The sequence below is a fragment of the Nuphar pumila genome, chromosome 5, assembly GCF_984573655.1.
Source record: "Nuphar pumila chromosome 5, dmNupPumi1.hap1.1, whole genome shotgun sequence".
Classification (NCBI taxonomy): domain Eukaryota; kingdom Viridiplantae; phylum Streptophyta; class Magnoliopsida; order Nymphaeales; family Nymphaeaceae; genus Nuphar; species Nuphar pumila.
This window is the reverse complement of record NC_143253.1, coordinates 45,874,604-45,894,639: the sequence shown is the minus strand read 5'-3', so window position 1 is coordinate 45,894,639 and position 20,036 is coordinate 45,874,604. Positions and strand designations below refer to the sequence as shown.

The 20,036-nt window shown below is 34.5% G+C and overlaps 1 protein-coding gene across 1 annotated transcript; it reads right to left on the bottom strand.

Annotated features, from left to right (window-relative positions):
* Positions 1-5,727: 5,727 nt before the first annotated feature.
* Positions 5,728-6,192, bottom strand: LOC149837500 (uncharacterized). The gene has a single exon (XM_090008050.1). It carries the CDS (start codon positions 6,190-6,192, stop codon positions 5,728-5,730), a length of 465 nt encoding a protein of 154 aa, XP_089864176.1.
* Between the last annotated feature and the right edge of the window lie 13,844 nt (positions 6,193-20,036).

Sequence of the window (20,036 nt, the reverse complement as noted above, 5' to 3'; positions counted from 1 at the left end):
ATATTTTTCATCACATCGCAAAAGTAAGATTTCTAAACTAAATTTGCAGAATATAAATTCTTGTTGTTGGTATTAATCTCATGTATTTTAAGTACTATATTGAGTAGTAATCGTATCATAGTATAAATTTTGCAAGTTAAGTTAGAATTTCCCAATTAGATGGTTTGGCATGAATTAAATTAGTAATTTTACTTATCTTGTCATTAGCATGATTAATGTAGTGCACTAACATCATTAAGCATGTGTATAATACTATATGTCTTGATACATGCATAGATAGACTTTTAACTGCGTAGTTTATATCATAAATATGCACTTAAGAGTACGCGATAGTGCGTAGTTAACTATGTTAACGTGTACATCGCTAGTGGGATCTTCCCACGTGCACGTGTATAGTTTATGATCAGAAAAGAGAATATACTTAAATGTAAGTATTTGTTTAGTATAATCACATAAATGTTTAGAATTACATGTATATTACATTTTGATAATTAATTTGCAAGTACAAAAGAAAATAGATATATGATACTTATTGCTAGGTATCGCTTGTACCTAGAAATGCCATGCGCAATGAATGCAATACAAAAAAAGGCAAATTGGGTAAATACCCATGGTAAGTAGGTGGTGCAAATGCATCACACATTATATTTATTTTATTGTGTACAACACTTTCCTGCTCATACACTCACTTAGTTATGGATATCTAGGACTATTGTGACTGTAGTTTGGAGATCATGTTGAGCATGATTTAAATGTATGAGAATAAAAACAATTTATTTTTGTAGTTCGAAAATCATACTAAGCATTATTTGAATGCATGGGGATAGAAGTGCTTGTATGCTACACAGTTATATGCTCACACACTCACCGAGTTGTAAATATCTAGAATTGTTATGATTGTAGTCCGGAGATCATGCTCAGCATGATCTAAATGTATGGGTATAAGAGTGATCTTATTTTTGTAGTTTGGAGATCATACACATCATGATTGTAGTTAGTGAAATATGCAGTGTGTTTGCTGCAAGTACATATCTTATATATGCATTGTGTGAAATATACGTGCATAAATTGATGCATTTGATATGACCATATTGAATGCTTGTGTGAATTAATAAGTGAAGCATATCATGTATGTGAAGTGATGCAACTTTTTTAATAAAGTATTTAAAAAATATATTTTCAATAAAAATGTTTTTGCAAACCGTGCATTAAATAATAAAAACTGGTTCACACTTGTGGTGAAGTCAGGGTCAATCTCAAAGAACGAGGAAATACTTTGTATTCAAACAAACAATTTAACTACTCTTTATTGCTAAAAATAAAAAGAATTAATTAAATAAATAAATAAGAGAGTGTTGCCCCTGCAGAGGGCTTAAACAAATAAAAATAATAATGTGTCTTATTACAAACCCAAATTAATAAAATAAAAGAAAATCTAAGCTAGAAATAAAGGAAAGGGTCTTCAGTGCTCTGAGCTTTTGGCCCCCTTGATCCTTGTGCTTTCCTCTGAATCCAAGCTACTAGTATTTTATTCCTATTTAAATGTCTTGTATTTCTAAAGGCACTTTGAGGGGCTTGAAGGGACCTTTTAGGGACCTCAGAGGGTACTTCGAGGGCTCGAAATGAGACTCACCGCACGTTCGATCACTTTCCTGTAACAATCAAAACATAGAACACGAAAATGAGAAAAAAAACTATGAGAAACTCAATGATTAGTATAAAGAAAAATCACAAAAAAAACATTAATTAACTTACATGAAATAACTAACTACATGAACTAACTAAACACTAACTAACAAAATAGCAAAACAAACTACTAACAAACAAGAAGCCAATTATTAACTAACTAATGATTAACTAATTCAAGAAACTAACTACTAACAAATTAACTAAAAGACATGACTAAAAACAAAAGAAAATAAGTAACCAAAAAATCAAGAAGGGAATTAAACTAATATGACTAACAAATCTATCATCACTAAATGACAAAAGCTACCAAGAACTATTAAATTCAAGATAAAAACACTAATCGGCTAATATTTAACAACTAAATTAACATGATTTTTAGGATTAAAATAAATAAAACAAATACTAAACTAATAGCATGATTCAAATAAAAAAAACTAACATGCTCAAATTCAATTGCTAACTTACTAAAGAGAAAAACTAGATTTAGTCTGTAGCTACTATGATTTAACTCAAACTAATGTAACTCACAAAAGAAAAAAAATGATAGTTAAAAACATGCTTCGGCTAATCTATTTTATCTATAGCAAGTAAAGTAATTAACTAACAAACAAAATAACTGATTTAACACATTGCTGCACAAAATTCTAAACTAAACAATTAACACATATTTGGAATAAAACTAACTATACTAAAAATAGGAAAACACAACAGCAACTACCTAACTGACTATGCAAAAATTCATAATTTAAAAAGAAATAATCTAACTACTAACAAAAATATTATTTAACAACCCACCTATTCTACTCAGCTGTATGGACTTTAATGAAAAATCTATAACAAAATGAAATTAACCTAAGCTATCTAAGCTAATCAACTTAATCACTAAATTAATAAAGAAACAATGGATCAGCTAATAGTAAAATAGACTATTCACGTGATCTAAAATAAAAACCAAATATTAAAATTCTGATACGAACTAACCCTAAACCTAGATCTAATCTAAACTTAATAAAAAAAAATCAAAAACATACAAGAAAACGCTATGTTAAAACTACCGATTTACCTATATTACGGTTATTCTATGCATAAATCAAGAAAACGGCTAAACTCTATTAAATGAAATGTTTTTTTATATTTTTTTTAGATGCTAAATCTAAACTACGTATGCAGATGATGCAATGATCAAATGAAATAACATGCAATGCTATGCTCTATGATATGCAAAACTAAACTCCAGTGAAATAGAGGAGAAGGAGATGGTTTTTACCTGCTGCACTCAGACAAACTTCAGCTCTCTCTTTGACTGAGGGGATGCAAGGAACTGTCGATGATGAGGTTTAGAAGATGGAGTGAAAAGCATAAGAAGCAATAAAGGAAGAAGGTAGGCAACTGGTCGATCAAAAATGGGAGAGAAGGGATGGCAGAGAAGAGAGAGAGAGAGAGAGAGAGAGAGAGAGAGAGAGACATAGGATCCAACAAGGAAAAAATGTGTATGCATGATGAAAAAGAACTATTTATAATCTAAATTATGTTAAAACACAAATTTTGAAAAAGAGTCCAATAATTTTCAAAAGTGGCCTCCTCTAGAAAATATGTTTTGCTAAAATAAAAATTCCTAAACTAATTAAAATTAATTAATTACAGCCTAATCTAATTAAACTATAATTAAGAAAATTCTAAAACTAATAAAAATACTGAAAATGTAGGGCAAGCTTGAAAATGCATAATTTTTTGATATTTTCCATTTTAACACAAAACCTTGAAAACAATGATAAAGATGGGTTTTTAAAGCAATTTTATCATGGATAATGCATAAATATTGATGAATAAAATATAAATATTATGCATGATCAAATTTTCCCATGCTTATCATTTGCTTGTCCTTGAGCAAACTAAAGTAAAAAGCAAAATTAACAAATTAACCTAACTCACTTTCGTAGCAATCACGGTTGCATTTAGTATATGCAACAAGTCCTTTAAACCCCTGGGTTACCCTAGTAGACGAGTAAGGTCTCATGAGGGTTTGCAATGATGCCCTCCATAAACATCTATGCCATGTATGCATAAAGATTTTAATTCAAGAAACATTAGGCAGTTAAGGATTTTGTTTTCACAAATATTTTATGTCATTACACTTTCAAAACATAATTAGAGTCTTTTGCACACCACCACAGAATAAAATATTTTCTTTCACTTTTCTAAATATCATAATCATTTATGTTTTATTCTTAGAAAACCAAATACGCACATGTCATTATTTATTTATCCTCACTCATTATGTTTTCTGCACAAGTTTTCTCAATATTTATTCCTAAGCAGTGAACTTTTTCTTTTACGCTCTTTTCTTTTCATTTTCTTTGATTTTTTAAAATTTTCATACTTTTTTCTTTCTTTCCTTTGTTGAGCACTATATCAAATTTTTAGTTTTTGTGACCCGTGTAACTAGCTTTGGGTCAGTGACTCTCAGGCCAAACGACCTTAGGACACCAGATACAAAGTATCCCTCAGACTTAATTGCTCGAGTCACTAGACCTTCAATTTTCATAGTTTACGTATAGTTTAGTTTTTGTCATGTGAAATGTCAACATCTATTAGGCTCTCTATAAAATCCATGTACTAGGCTTTCGGGCCGGTGGCTCCCAAACCAGATGGCTTTAGGGCACTAGGTGTAAACACCCCTTAGGCTCTACTTGCTCAAACAAAATAGGTCATAGATATCAACTTAGACAAAGAAGTGATTTCCTTCGTTATCCTTTTCGACATGGAACTCAAACACTTCAACTTGTGTTTGAGCCCAACTACTGGGGAATACGAAGATATCAAACAGTTAAACGTATACTCTTTTCACTTTTTGAGCTCATGAATGCAATGTTGTTCATTTGATTAGTTTTTCAAAAATAAAGTTGTGCATATTCATACTTGTGATTTAAAATAAACTCTAACATACATCTATAATCATTTCTTTGAAATCCACATAAATAACCATGGTTTTCTATATTAGTGTCACAAAATTTTTTTTTGGAGCTTAAAAATTCTCTAAAAACATTATATTTTGCAAAATATTTATATAAGATCAAACTCATTCCTTAAAAGCCTAATTTTTATGAGTTGTCATCAATCTGCAAGTACAAAGACAGAAGAAGATTTAGGTGTGCAAGCTACACCCTCCCCCATACTTGAATGACATTATCCTCAGTGGCACTCCACCATGCTTCCATGAAACTGAGTGAATGCATATGAGAAACAAAATAAATGCAAGGAAAATAGTAGAAGTCACCTAATCCACACTGTGAAATCTTACCTGTTGCTGGATTATACTGGCTCTACAGAAATTCTACCTATCTCAATGTATACAACTCATAAAAATATACCAAAAATGCAATGCATGCATAATCTGGCATCTAACTCATGAAGGAAGAAAACTTCTTAAAAACATAAAAACTACTAAGACTACTAATAGTACATCACAAATATGAGCTCCCTCCCATAAAGCGCTAAGTTTTACATCCTCAGCCAGACGGATCTCTGGTTTTTCTGCATCGTCTATGAGATCAATGGATGTGAAGTCATGCTCAATCAGGGGCTCTGAAGAAAAGAGTGTCATCTATGATATTGTGCACTATGTGTCCTGCAACTCTACCCCTAAGTATCCTACGATGACTCTCTAAACTAGCAAGAAAAATGAGATTAATCTCCACATGGAGGCTATTCTCAAAAGATGGAGAGTCACAAACTGAACAACACGCATCCAACTGTGGATCAGATTGCTTTCCTATGATGTCTGTCACGTGGAAGTATTCGTCATTTCCTGTCACTCTCATGACAACATTAAAGATGTAATCATACATGCTTATTGCCAAAAGAAACCTCCATCTCTCCAGTATAACAATCGATACGAGCATGGGCCGTGGCAAAAAATTGTCTACCCAGAATAATGGAAGTCTAGTGAGCGACATCAGTGCCCTCCATGTCCACAACAAGAAAATCGATAAGAAAGTAGAAGTCCTAGACCTTAACTAACACATCTTTCAAGATTCCTCATGGACGCTTGGTAGACCTGTTAGCCAACTGCAAGATAGTAGTCATGCGCTTTAGATCCCCAATCCCAAAAGTGTCATACAGGAAACCCGGCAAAATGTTCACGCTGGCCCCAAGATCGAGAAATGAATACTTGATGGTCTTGTTTTCTATGACACAAGAGATGATCGGTGCCCCAAGATCCTTGAGCTTAGGTAGGGCCTGATGTCGAAACACGAAGCTCACCTGCTCAGTCAAGAAGATCATCTTGTGCAACAACCTCAATTTTCTCTTCTGCGTGCAAAGTTCTTTGAGGAACTTTGCATAAATAGGCACTTGCTGGATGGCGTCAAGCAGGAGGATGTTTATGTGAACCTGCTCCAACATGTCAAGCATCTTGTACATGCGTGCCCCGTGCTTGCCAAAATTGTGCGGTTTGGCCAAGGCCCTAGGAAAAAGAGCTCGAGGAATATATGAATAAGGCATAGGCCGTGAGCCCTACCCATTCTCCTTGGTCCTAGTGGAGAAGATCAATTGGTCAGTAGGTGTGGTAGTGGGCTCGCCAGTCGACTACTAAGTAGGGTAGAATGCCTTCCCACTTCGAAGGGTCATAATAGAGTTGGCCTACTCTTGGTGGGACTCTATAAGGTGCAAGTCATGATACATGGGTTCCTTACCCTTCAGGTTGACGACAGGTTGACTCAAGAGGCTTCCCTCACTTCGCCTGCTCAAGGCCTCAGCCAACTGTCCCATCTGAGCCTCTAGCTTCGCTATCGACTGCATGTGGGAACTGAGGTTAGTCTTAATGTTAGAAAAGGCTTTAAGCAACTTCTCCTTAAAAGATATGCTCGATATGAGCGCTTGAGAAGAAGGCAAGGTAAGCTACGGAGGGGCTTGTAGAAATGTGGAATGCGGGTAACCTTGTGAGAGGTTACCCTGTCTGTGTTGTGACTGGAGAGGAATGTGGGGTGGATCTTGTGGATTTCTCCATGTAAAGTTGGGATGATTTCATCATTCGGATTATAGGTGAGTACATAAGGATCGTGCACCGATCTGGCAAAACCTTGGGTAGCATTTATTTGCTCTTGAACAAATTCAGGGCATAGTGGTGCTGCCAGACACTGAACAATATAGGGTATAGTGGTGCTGTGTAGGGATAGTGCATAGCTCACACACTTTTCTTACTGGATTTAATGAATCAGGGTTGGCCAGTAATTGATCAACTTTCATAGTCAACTGATTCACTTTGATTTGTCGATCATGCTCGGACCCAACTTTATAAATCACTCCCTTCTTAGGACCACTAGGAATAGGTGTGGTCCTATCAAGTCATGAGGACATGGCATGGTGCATAGCATTTTGGCTCAACATTTTGAATAGGGCTCATGCCTCATCCTCGCTCTTGAGCATGAACGTGCCCCCATAATAAGAATCAATCATTTGCCTATCCTTCTCGGTCAGGTCATCGTAAAAGTACTGCACCAATTGCCAATGAGACACTTGGTGGTGGGGAAACTTGCAGAGAAGATCTTTCATCCTCTCAAGTGTCGTGAAACTGTTTTCCCTCAATCAGAAAAAAGCTAGTGATGGCTTTTTTATACTGGTTCATCTTACCAATTGGAAAGTATTTCTAGAGGAACTCCCTTTACATGTGTTCCCAAGTAGTAATTTGAACCATATATAAGGCCTCCAGCCAGTGCTTGGCTTTATCCTTGAGGGAGAACGGGAACAATGTTAACCTCAATGCATCATCCCCAAAATTGTTGATCCACATAGTGGAGCAGATCTCGAGAAACTCATCAAGATGACGGTAGGGGTCTTCGTTGCTCAGGCTATAAAAAGTTGGAACCATCTGGATTATGCTGCCCTTAATCTCAAACTAAGGCGCTCCTACAGCGGGTCTTGCGATGTAGAAGGCAAGAGTATATTCATTGGAAATAAAATACTCCCTTAAGAGATGGGTCAACTGCTGATCTTGGGCCATAGGGTCGGATCGACGGGTTCTCCTAATAAGGGACTCTAGGTCCTTGACTATCTCTGCAATCTCGGGGTCATGCAAGCGTCGCCCTTGCATGCACCTAAGGGTAGACCGGTGCAACAACCGTCATAAGTAAAAGGCTTTCTACCTTTCTAACGTATAGTGCAACCAAACCACATCAAACCACAAAGAAGGTAAAAGAAAAATAACTAGAAAGCAGGAAAGAAACAAGCATCACACACTTGCACCTATAGATATTTTGTGAAAAGTAAGCTATGAGCACGGTACCAATCATGCACAATCACCTCCTAAGGGTAGCCTACTAGGTGGGTCATGCAAGAAAGGTAAGATGGTATATAGGGTGTGCAAACACGTGGTTATAAACCTAAATGCTGAAAAGAAACTAAATAATCCTGAATAATGAGCAGGAAAAGTAAACTAAATAGTTCTAAGTAAAGAACATAAAGTAAACTAACAACCTAAGTAAACGAGAACACACAATAACAATACAGTGAATACTCGTATTCAATCGTCGTTCCCCAGCAATGATGCCAAAATTTGATGCAACTTTTTCAATAAAGTAATTTAAAAATATATTTTTAATAAAAACATTTATATAAATCATGCATCAAATAATAAAAACCGGTTCACACTAGTGGTGAAGTCTGAGTCAATTTTAGGGTACATGAAAATACTTTTTATTTAAACAAACAATTTAACTACTCCTTATTGCCAAAAATAAGAAGAATTAATTAAATAAATAAATAAGAGAGTGTTGCCTCTGCAGAGGGCTTAATCAAATAAAAATAATAAAAAGTGTCCTATTATAAACCCAAATTAATGAAATAAAAGAAAGTGTCTTCAGTGCTCTAAGCTTTTGGTCCCCTTGATCCTTGTGCTTCCATCTGAATCCAAGCTACTAGTATTTTATTCCTATTTAAATGTCTTGTATTCTTGAGGACTCTCTGAGGAGCTTGAAGGGCCTTTTGAGGAGACCTTTTAGGGACCTCAAAGGGTACTTTGAGGGCTCAAAATGGGGCTCATGACACGTTTGATCGCTTTCTTGTAACAATCAAAACATAGAACATGAAAATAAGAAAGGAAACTACGAGAAATTCAACAGTTAGTATAAAAAAAATCATAAAAAAATATTAATTAAATAACATGAAATAACTAACTACATGAACTAACTAAACACTAACTGACAAAATAGCAAAACAAACTACTAACAAACAAGAAGCCAATTACTAACTAACTAATGATTAACTAATTCAAGAAACTAACTACGAATAAATTAACTAAAAGACAAGACTAAAAACAAAAGAAAATAAGTAACCAAAAAATTAAGAAGGAAATTAAACTAATATGACTAACGAATCTATCATCACTAAATGACAAAAGCTACCAAAAACTATTAAATTCAAGATAAAAACACTAATCAACTAATATTTAACAACTATATGGTTTTCAAGATTAAAATAACTAAAACAAATACTAAACTAATAGCATGATTCAAATAAAAAAAAACTAACATGCCTAAATTCAATTTCTAACTTACTAATGAGAAAAACTAGACTTAGTCTGTAGCTACTATGGTTTAACTCACACAAGAAAAAAAACAATAGTTAAAAACGTGCTTCAGCTAATCTATTCTATCTATATCAAGTAAAGTAATTAACTAACAAACAAAATAACTAATTTAACATGTTGCTGCACAAAATTCTAAACTAAACAATTAACACAAATCTGCAATAAAACTAACTATACTAAAAACAGGAAAACACGATAACTACATAACAGACTATGCAAAAAATCATAATTTAAAAAGAAATAATCTAACTACTAACAGGAATATTATTTAACAACCCACCTATTCTACTCAGTTGTACGAACTTTAACGACAAATCTACAACAAAATGAAATTAACCTAAGCTCTCTAAGCTAATCAACTTAATTGCTAAATTAATAAAGAAACAATGGATCAACTAATAGTAAAATAGACTATTCACGTGATCTAAAAAGAAAAAAAATATTAAAATTCTGATACGAACTAACCCTAACCTAGATCTAATCTAAACTTAATAAAAAAATCAAAAATATGCAAAAAAATGCTATGTTAAAACTACTGATTTACCTATATTATGGTTATTCTATGCATAAATCAAGAAAACGACTAAACACTATTAAATGAAATATTTTTTTCCTATTTTTTTTGAGATGCTAAATCTAAAACTAATCTAAACTACGTATGCAGATGATGCAATGATCAAATGAAATAACATGCAATGCTATGCTCAATGATATGCAAAACAAAACTACGGTGAAACGGATGAGAAGGAGATGGTTTTTACCTGCTGCACTCATACAGACTTCAGCTCTCTGTCCGGCAGAGGGGATGCAAGGAACTGACGATGATGAGGTTTAGAAGAAAGAGTGAAAAGTATAAGAAGCAAGAAAGGAAGAAGGTAGGCAACCGGTCGATAAAAAATGGGGAAGAAGGGAAGAAGGGGAGGTAGAGAAGAGAGAGAGAGGGGCGCAGGATCCAACAAGGAAAAAACATGTATGCATGCTGAAAAATAACTATTTATAATCCAAATTAGGTTAAAACATAAATTTTTAAAAAGAGTCCAACAATTTCCAAAAGTGGCCTCCTCTAAAAAATGTGTTTTGCTAAAATAAAAATTCTTAAACTAATTAAAATTAGTGAATTATAGCCTAATCTAATTAAACTATAATTAAGAAAATTCTAAAACTAATAAAAACACTGAAAACATAGGGCAAGCTTGAAAATGCATGATTTTTTCATATTTTGCATTTTAACACAAAACATCGAAAACAATGATAAATATGAGTTTTTAATGCGATTTTATCATGGATCATGCATAAATAAAGATGAATAAAATATGAATAATATGCATGATCATGAAGCATGTATCATGAGTGCATATCTTGGAATGAATATATCATACTCGTGAATATGAATGCATGTTAGTACATATTATATTTGTGTGTTAATTATGATGTGACATGTATTATGCATGAAAGAAAAAATAAATCATCTATAACATGTTCATGCATAGTAACACTTGTGGGAGAATCATGCATAAAGTGTGTTGAAATCAAATCATACATAAAAGCATGGTAGAAATGAATTATGCATGAGAACATGTGTAGCATAAATCATGACATGATAGGATCATGAGGATCGTGCATAAAAGTGAAATCAAGAAGGGCAGTTGGCTCAAATGGTATACCTATCGAGGCTTGAAAATGTTTGGGTGAGAAAGGTTTAGAATGGTTGACAAATCTTTTTAACAAGATTTGGCAGACAAATAAGATGCTTAATGAGTGTTGGAAGAATACTTTGGTGCCTCTATATAAGAATAAGGGTGATATACAAGATTGCACAAACTATCATGGTATAAAACTCATGAGTCATACTATGAAACTTTGAGAGAGGGTGATTGAGTATAGGTTGAGAAAGGTTGTCATGATATTAAAGAATCAATTTTGTTTTATGCTTGGAAGATCAACTATGAAAGCTATATATCTTCTTAGACAACTTATTAAGAGATATAGAGAGAGGAACAAAGATTTGCATATGGTTTTTATTGATTTGGAGAAGGTATACGATAGAGTACCTAGGGATGTTCTCTGGTGGACAATGATGAAGAAAGGTGTTTCTCTCAAGTACATTAGTATAATTAAAGATATGTATGAAGGAGTAGTAACCAATGTTCGCACTTGTAGAGGGGTGACAACCAATTTTCCTATAACGGTTGGGTTACATCAAGGATCTGCTTTAAGCTCTTTCCTATTTGTTATAGTGATGGATGAGCGTACGAGATCAATTCAAGAAAATGTGTCATGGTGTATGTTGTTTGCTGATGGTATTGTTTTGATTGATGAGTCTAGAGCTGGGGTTAATGCTAAGTTAGAATTATGGAGACATACTTTGGAAGTAAGAGGTTTTAAGTTGAGTAAGAGTAAGACAGAATACATGGAATGTCGATTTAGTAAGCAACGAAGTAATGATGGGAGTGTAGTGAAGCTTGGTGAGCAAGAAATATCGGTGGATGATTCTTTCAAATATTTGGGATCTATCATTCAAAAGTATGGAGAAATTGATGGAGATGTAAATCGTAGGATAAAGGTTGGGTGAATGAAATGGAAGAGTGCAACTGGAGTGTTGTGCGATCGCAGAATGCCATTGCGGTTGAAGGGAAAATTTTATAGAATGACTATTAGGGCCGCTTTACTATATAGTACGGAATGTTGGGCTGACAAGAGACATCATATTCAAAAAATGAGTGTAGCTGAGATGCGTATGCTGAGATGGATGTGTGAAAATACAATAAAAGATAAGATTCAGAACGAGGAGATACATAAGAAGGTAGGCGTTGCACCCATTGAAAATAAGATGAGAGAGAATCGTTTACAGTGGTTTGGACATATTTGACAAAGGCCTAATGATGCTCCAGTTAGAAGGATGGAGAAATGGGAAAATATATTAGTTAAAAGAGGTTGGGGTAGGCCTAGGAAGACATGAATGGAGGTGATAGGAAAGGATATGAATGCTTTAAACCTCACCGAGAACATGGCATTGGATAGAAATGAATGGAGGAGAAGGATTCATGTGGAAGACCCAGAATGATTTTCTTTGTTGGTTCATATCGCCGACCCCAATTGTTTTGGGATGAAGGCGTAGTTGTTGTATATCATAGTCATGAGTATGCTCTTTTGAAGATAAAGGAAGTGAAAGTTTATATTTTTATGAATTGTTGTATTTTACTTCTCTTCAAAGCATGCTATGAATTGTAAATTCTCGATCATTTATGCAAATACTTGGCATAAATCTGAATGAATATGATATTTAATATCATAAATGAGATTCAATGTGAGTTTGAGTTTCATGCTTATAATTTACGCAATTGTGAATGCTATGTAATGAATGATGAAAATTGTGATTGAATGTTAAGTGCATGTGTTGTGAATTTTCTCGGCTCTTATTTTAAAATGATAGGAATCACACTTTGATGGTATCATTACAACTTGATTTGTATTCTCGAAGTTTAGTTTTGGTTTTCTACGGGCAAATGGTTGATGCCCTATAATATTACAGATAACCTCGTAGAGGATTGAAGCGAAGCACGAGTTGCTGCGTGGTTGAAGGCTCCACTCTTACCTATTATGATCACTAGAGGACTCAGGCAATTTTTTTTTGTTATAAACTTGTTATAATTTAAATTTTTGTTTGGATCTTTACGTTTCAAGGATTATAATATTTTGGAATAAAAATATTTCTAAATTTTGTTCTTTCATTTCTGTAATGGTTATGCTTATGGTTTAGAAACTTTAAATCTTTACGTAACTCCTTAATTGTCTTAAATCATAAATAAATTTCATCTTTCGCACTTTTCCACATGAGAATCCTTAAAGTAATAACACCAATGTGTTTATGGATGATTTTGTATTGGATCTGATACTGAGAGGCTAATATACACTCATGCTTGCTCTCAGGTGGGCTATCTAGTAATTATGACCATTGGAATATTGTTATAGATGAACTTGTTGGCATATTACTTTTGAGAATCATGTGAATTTTTATAATAAATAAAAAGTTTTGATTTTTTCTTAAAAATTTAGGCTTGGAAAAGTTTTAAAAAGGTTGGATTCTGTAGGGACGTTACACTCCTAAATCAAAGAATACCCTAACATCAAAACCTATGATAAAGAGGGTACTTTTGATAATGTCAACATTCTTCTCCAGCTCAGAAGTCGTGGTAGTGTAGATGCAGTCAGTGGTCTTCTTTTGACCTTGCTATTGTTGTCATTGTTGTTGTTGTTGCCAAGACTGTTGAGGTTGACCCTCAACTGGCCGGTACCCTTAAGTCAACATTCTCTGCGGGCACTCCCTGATAAAGTGTCACATCTGTTCACACTGGAGACACGCTCTTGTGTCCCATGGATAGGGATTCTTGTTGTGGGATCGATTGCACTTGGGATAGTTGTGATCAGTCTTCTATTGTTGTTGCTTGGCCTGAGGCACAAACTTCTTCTCTTTGAACTTTCTTTTCTTTCTAAAGGTCCTTTGGCCACCTGACTGCTGTTATGGCTTCTTTCCTTGTGACTTCTAGACCTCGACCCAGTCATTGTTCAATAGAGTGGCCATCTTGATGGCCTCGCTCAATATTTGTAGACCTTGTGTATACACCTTGGTGCACAAGGTCGGCTTCAGTCCCTAAGAAAATATCATCCGGTCTGCCTCCTCAGTGTACAACTTGGGGCAGTAGCGCTCTAACACCTTATATCTGAAGATGTAGTTCTCCAGGCTCCCTGTTTGATCCAGGTCTAGAAAATCCCACATCTTCTTGTCCCTAGCATGCTTCGAGAAGTATGTCTCATTGAAGACTTAGAGAAATTATCCCTAGCTAATCGGTCCGCCATGAAAAATTATTCCACGGATGGTCTTCCACCACTTTTCTACCTATGTACGCGACCTGCCTGTCTGTCGAAACCTCCAACAAGAGAAAGATCCTATCGATCTCTTGGACACAGTTCTCGGTGATCTTTGGATCAACCTTGCCTGTGAATACAAGTGGTCCATGAACCTCTTATAGGACATGCCACTACCCACTATGGTGTGCCTATCCTGAGCCACCTGCTGGAACTTGGCTCCCTTGGACTGCATAGTCACTCTTTGTTGGCTTATAACCCCAATGAGGTTGTTGAGGGTATCCAAATTATCGTTGCATCTTATTTGCTACACCATCCATTCAAAAGTAAAAAAGAAAAAAAGAGAGTGATTTTCTACCCAAACTCACGTGTAGTATCCTTATCATGTGTCTAAGTTCTCACATTACATTATAGTTTTCAACTAATAGTATATTCATAGCAACAAAACTAGGTTGAAACATACTTATATTGACGATCGGTTGCTAGACGTGCCAAAAGACAACTTTTTTCCTCTCACTTTGATACCAAGTCTATAATGCCCCAACATTTAGACTAGAATTTTTAGAGATTTGTTTTTAAACCCCTAAACATATTATTTTCCAAAAAATACAAAAAAAATTATTTTAAAACCTATTTAAGCCATGGGTGGATATAGTTCATAAACACACATGAAAGACTAGAATTACATAAATAGGCTACTAGGTGTTCTTTATTTAAGGTTGTTCAAGTGCTCTCAGCACTAAAGCTCATTGGCTTAGTTTTCCTCCAGGAACTATAATACAATATAGGTCATTTGTAGTCATTCAAGACCAAGCTCGCGATCATACTCCATATGGGTAGAGCCAACAATGCCTCTTTGAGGCTTAAGTGTGTATAAGTATCTTTATTATTTCACTTAACTTGGTGCATGATGATGCATAAATATCACGTTTTATTAATACAATTTTACTGCATAAATGCATCATCTATAGGTTTAAAGCATACACTTAGGTGCATAATATGATTATAGAGCTTGGGTTCGAATTTCATTGAAATCGGACTTAAAACGAAGGAATTATGGCCTTTACAGTGTAACGGGTCAAATATCGGATCCGATTTGAGAGATTTGGATCCAGACGCCTATTTTGACTTTGGATCTGGACCAAATTACATGGATTTAACCCAGTTCCAGCCCACTTAAGTTTTGTAAAAACATTTTCTAAAAACCCCCTGCAGAAAGAGGCGCCCAGGAATTATTTTTATTTTAAACCTGTTTTTGAAAATAAACCCAAACAAGCAAAATCGTCAAAAGAGGGGGAGACGCCCAGCCAGCCCTGTCTTTGCCTTGGTTTTTGTGCCCTAAGGGCACGATTTTAACTCCAGCCCCCTTCTCATCCTCCATCTTCACGCCATCTTCATTAGAGCATGAAAACAAGCTTGAGATCCAAGCTTTTTCTTGCCTTCTTTCACAACCTCTCCATTTCTTTAATCTCCAATGTTGTTTAATCTCCATTGTTGCTGTGTTTTGCAGGTGCAGCAGAGGTGGGAAGCATCTATTCTCCTGTGGAAGTGCGAAACACTCCAACGAGAAGGGCCGGCTCTACCTCCATCCAGTCTTCTATGCCCCCCGATCGAGAATCGGTTCACACTTCATCTTCGGTGGATTTCCAACGTGTTGCAGCTGTAGAACATGGTACCATGGCGTATTTCCAGCATCAACGAGGTCCCGAACGGTGCGAAGCCAAGCAAAGTTCACTCTTCTTCATCCCCCCATTCTTCGGATCGCCCAAAAGGTAGGTCTTCTCACCCATTGCTTCTAGTTAAAACCTATCATGTGCATGTGTAATATGTGGGTGTTTTTCTATATTTTTGTCAGCCTTAGTATAACTTTTGTTCGTGCGAAAGCCAGCACGTAGGATGTTTAGGTGTTTGGGTCATTTACTTTTAGGTTTTTCAATCCAACGTTGGGAGTTTTTATGTCTTTTTGGGTATGTGCGTGTGATTGAAAGGAGGTTTCTGCATGTCTGCATTTTTCAGTTGTTCTAAGTCTAATGGTTCTTGTTTTGTTCTAGTTTAGTACCTTAGGACAAGTGTCTAGATGATTTCATGTTTCGGGTATTTTTAGATTTTGCTAAAATTGTCTAGTCGAGTGTAGTTCTTCCGGTTTTTAGGTAGAACATCCAGCAGTTTGTAATTTGTTTTTGTTTGCTATTTTAATTTTAGTTTGTCAATTATTGTTTAGGTTTTTCATAGATTTTAATTCGTGTATTGTGTTTAGTATGAATTTCTGTTTTGTTCTTAGTCTAGCCGATTGTAGGAATATGTTAGAATTTGTTTTCTGTTATGATTTGATTTCCAGCATGTTAGTTGTTTAGTTTGTGTGTTTTTAGCTTCATGTAGACTGTCCTAATTATGTGTTAGCTTAGTTTAAATTAGATTTATGTTTGGTGTTATGTTAGTAGTTAAATTAGCTATTTCGTTTTTCATATAGGTGTAGTCGTCTTCTCCAAATGTAGGTCAGCCATTAGAGGTCCAGCAAGTTTGTAAGAGTCAGTTTGAATAGTTTGATAATATAGTATAATGTCGATTTTGATATGTTAGTATAGATTTAGTATAATGCTTGTTTCATTTCATGTAGATTAAAATTCTATAGGTTAGGTCATTGTTAGATGTTTTTGATGTTCATTTTGTCATAGGCTAATTAGATTGGTTAGAATTCCTGATTTTCGTTTTAGTTAAGTGAGCATTAATTTCGTAACTTGGAATGGCGTGTAGTAGTTAATAAGATTTGCATTTTCGGTTTTTGTAGTTGGTAGAATTAAATTGCTAATATCATTTCTAGTGTAGCATGTACAATAGTTAATATTTCCAATTCGTTTTTATTCTTGTGTCCTTGAGTTAGTTGTGCATATTTTAATCTAGTTAGAGTAATGTTAGCTTAATGTAGTTAATGAATTTAATTTTGTACTTTATAGAAGGGCAATGTGGTCTTTCAATGGAAATCCGTTTTTGGTAGAAGACTAATCCCTCTAAATTCGTGGAATTGCATTTAAGTAAATCTCAATTTCCCAATCCAGCTATAAATGAGTTACCTTTTCAAGGTTAAAAACCCTTTGGAATTCCAAAGGGTCTTTTAATGAGGGTTACACGACTTTTGGAAACCCTTTGGAATTCCAAAGGTCCTTCCAAAAGCCTTTACACGAATTTTGGGAAGTTTTGAACTTATAAATACTCATTTAAAGCCAACCCCAAAAATCGTGTGCGATACTTTGGGAAAGAATTTCAAAAAGAGGATTTAATGCTTGGATTTTCAAAAGAGTTCCAAAATGGTTTACTCGATTTTGGCAAGAAGTTAAATGCTATCTATTCTTTCAAGAGCTAGCCAAAATCGTATAGTGTGTTTTTGGGAAAGAATTCAAAAGGATTTAATGCTTTTAATGCAAATATGGAAAAACGTGTGGATTTTAATAGCTGGACGGTTTTTGAAATTGAAAGCTTTCCCTAAGTGCAATTAAGGCAATAAAGAGGAGAGGGTTCATACCAAATTCTTGGATTGCTATCTTTAAAGCCCTATTTAGTATTGCTTAGATTGATTTAGTCTTAATTAGGTATTACTTAAATTAGTAATGTAGTAATAGTATAGATTTTAGAAATTCATGTAATCTAATTAGGTTAGTGTTTATGGAATTAAATTAGGTTTGTAAAAGTCGTGTATACTTATTTAAGTAGGTGCTAACATTAGTTTCTATTAAATGTAGGAGTTAATTTAGATTTTAGGAAATAACATTAGTGTGTAATTACCATATTTGATGACTCTAGGGTGGCGTGTAATTTAATGCCATATCCTTAACCGACCCCCTAGTCTAACTATAGTTTATCCTCAACTAACCTTCGTTAGTAGTTAGTACTAATTAGTTAACCCTAGCTAATCATAGTTAAGTTGTTAACTCTAGTTAAATACCTAACCCTAACTAGCCTTAAGTAGTTAGTCAACCATAGCAAACCCTATCCGACCCTGGCTAACTCTAGTTAGTGCTTGACCCTAGGTACCTACCCATAGTAAGTTACCCCTACCTTAGTTAGTTAGGAAGTAACCCTAAGGTGGCGTGGACCCTATTCAAGCATATCCTAACCGCCACCTAGCTCCTCCCTTAACTCTAATTAATTAGCCTACTTAACCCTAGTTAGATTAAAGCCTATTTAGTTAGTTAGACTAATTAACCCTAGTCGACCCCTATTAACCATAGTTAAACCCTACCTTATCCCATCCGACCCATAGATAACTCTAGTTAGTGCCTAACCGCCCTTAGCTAACCTAAGTTAGCAGTCAAACCTAGTAGGTATTTAAACTTTAGTCAAACCCTAGTTAACCTTAGATAGATAACCCTAGTTACTAGTTAGAATCTAACCATAGTTAACCTTTAACCAAACCTAGTCGATCCCTAGTTGAACCTTAGCCCTCTTAGTTAGTGAAACTCTAACTCTAGTTAAACCCTACCCTAACCGTACCTTAACTACCCATGTTTAGTTAACCTTACCTTAGTTAGCTAGGAAGTAATCCAACTAGGGTGGCGTGAACCCATTTGAATCCCATATCATTAAACCGCCCCTAGTAACCCTAGTCACTTACCCTAATCTTAGTTAATTAGTAAAATAACCCTAGTTAGTAGTTAACATAGTTAGTGTGTAATTTAGTTAGTAAGTAATCTTAGCTAGTTAGACTAACCGTAGGTTAGTAGTTGTTTTAGTTAGTTATAATTAATATTAGAATAAATAGTTAATTTAGTTAGTGATATTAGATGTTATATATTAGGTTTAATTAGAGTGTATATTCAATTAGATATCTTATTTAGAGTATTAATGAGTTTAGGTTAGGGTATTTCTTAGATTTTATAACTTAATTTAATTGTTATTGTTTCTGTAGTTTAACGGTAGTTTAGGGTCAGTTAGGACTGTTTTTGTACGTGGTTCAATGTCCAAATGTCAATTATGGATTCAAAGGGATGAATAGTGCACTGAACCAAAACCCTATTTTTTACCCGATCGTGCACTAGTTATTTCATGTGAATTTTTCGAAAGTTTCCTGAAAATTATTTTTCTATTCTTTACATTGGTGAGTTAACTGTCTTCAGACCAAATTTCAGCTCGATCCGAGTTGATTTGGTCTGGTTTTTAAGCTTATTATGAAAACAGTTTTTTCGGATTTTGAAATTTCGGGTCCAGCGATTTCCCAAATTATCCTGATTTTGAAACGCTTCGTTCTGAGATCCAGAACGTATTTTTCACTTCTGTAAAATGTGTCAGATTCTTGGATCTGTCTTTTACAGAATAGAAGTGATTTGACTAATTTTGGAATTTGTTTGACCCCTCAAACAGTCGTTTTGCGAAGAGCTGTCAGAATCCATTTTTGCCTTCTTTAGGGACAAAACAGTCTTTTAACTATCTGTCTGATTTCGTGTAGTTTTACTATTTTCTGACATTGTAGTTAGTATATTAACAGTATTTAGAGTAATTAGAGTTGCTTAGCTTAGTTAGTTTACTTAGTTAGTATAATTTTAGTTTTAGATATTTAAATTAACTTTAATTTAATTTAGAAATAGTATAGAATTAGTTGTAGATGTAATTTAGATTAATTCTTGATTTAGTTACTGATTTTGTGTTTTTATTGTGTAGGTTGTTAAGTTAGAACAGGTTCACAGGTGTAATTCAATTATATTGTGCGACTGCACTTGATGTGAAAAGACAGAAATGCCCCTAGAGACCTGCAGAAGACTTAGCCTCCAATTTTATTTTATTTTCATAGTTTAGAATGTTATTTAATGTAACTTGTAAACATTGACATAGTTGTAAACTTTGTTTTTATTAATAAAGTTTTATTTTATAATTAATTCAGAAATATCCCGTTCCCTGTGGATTC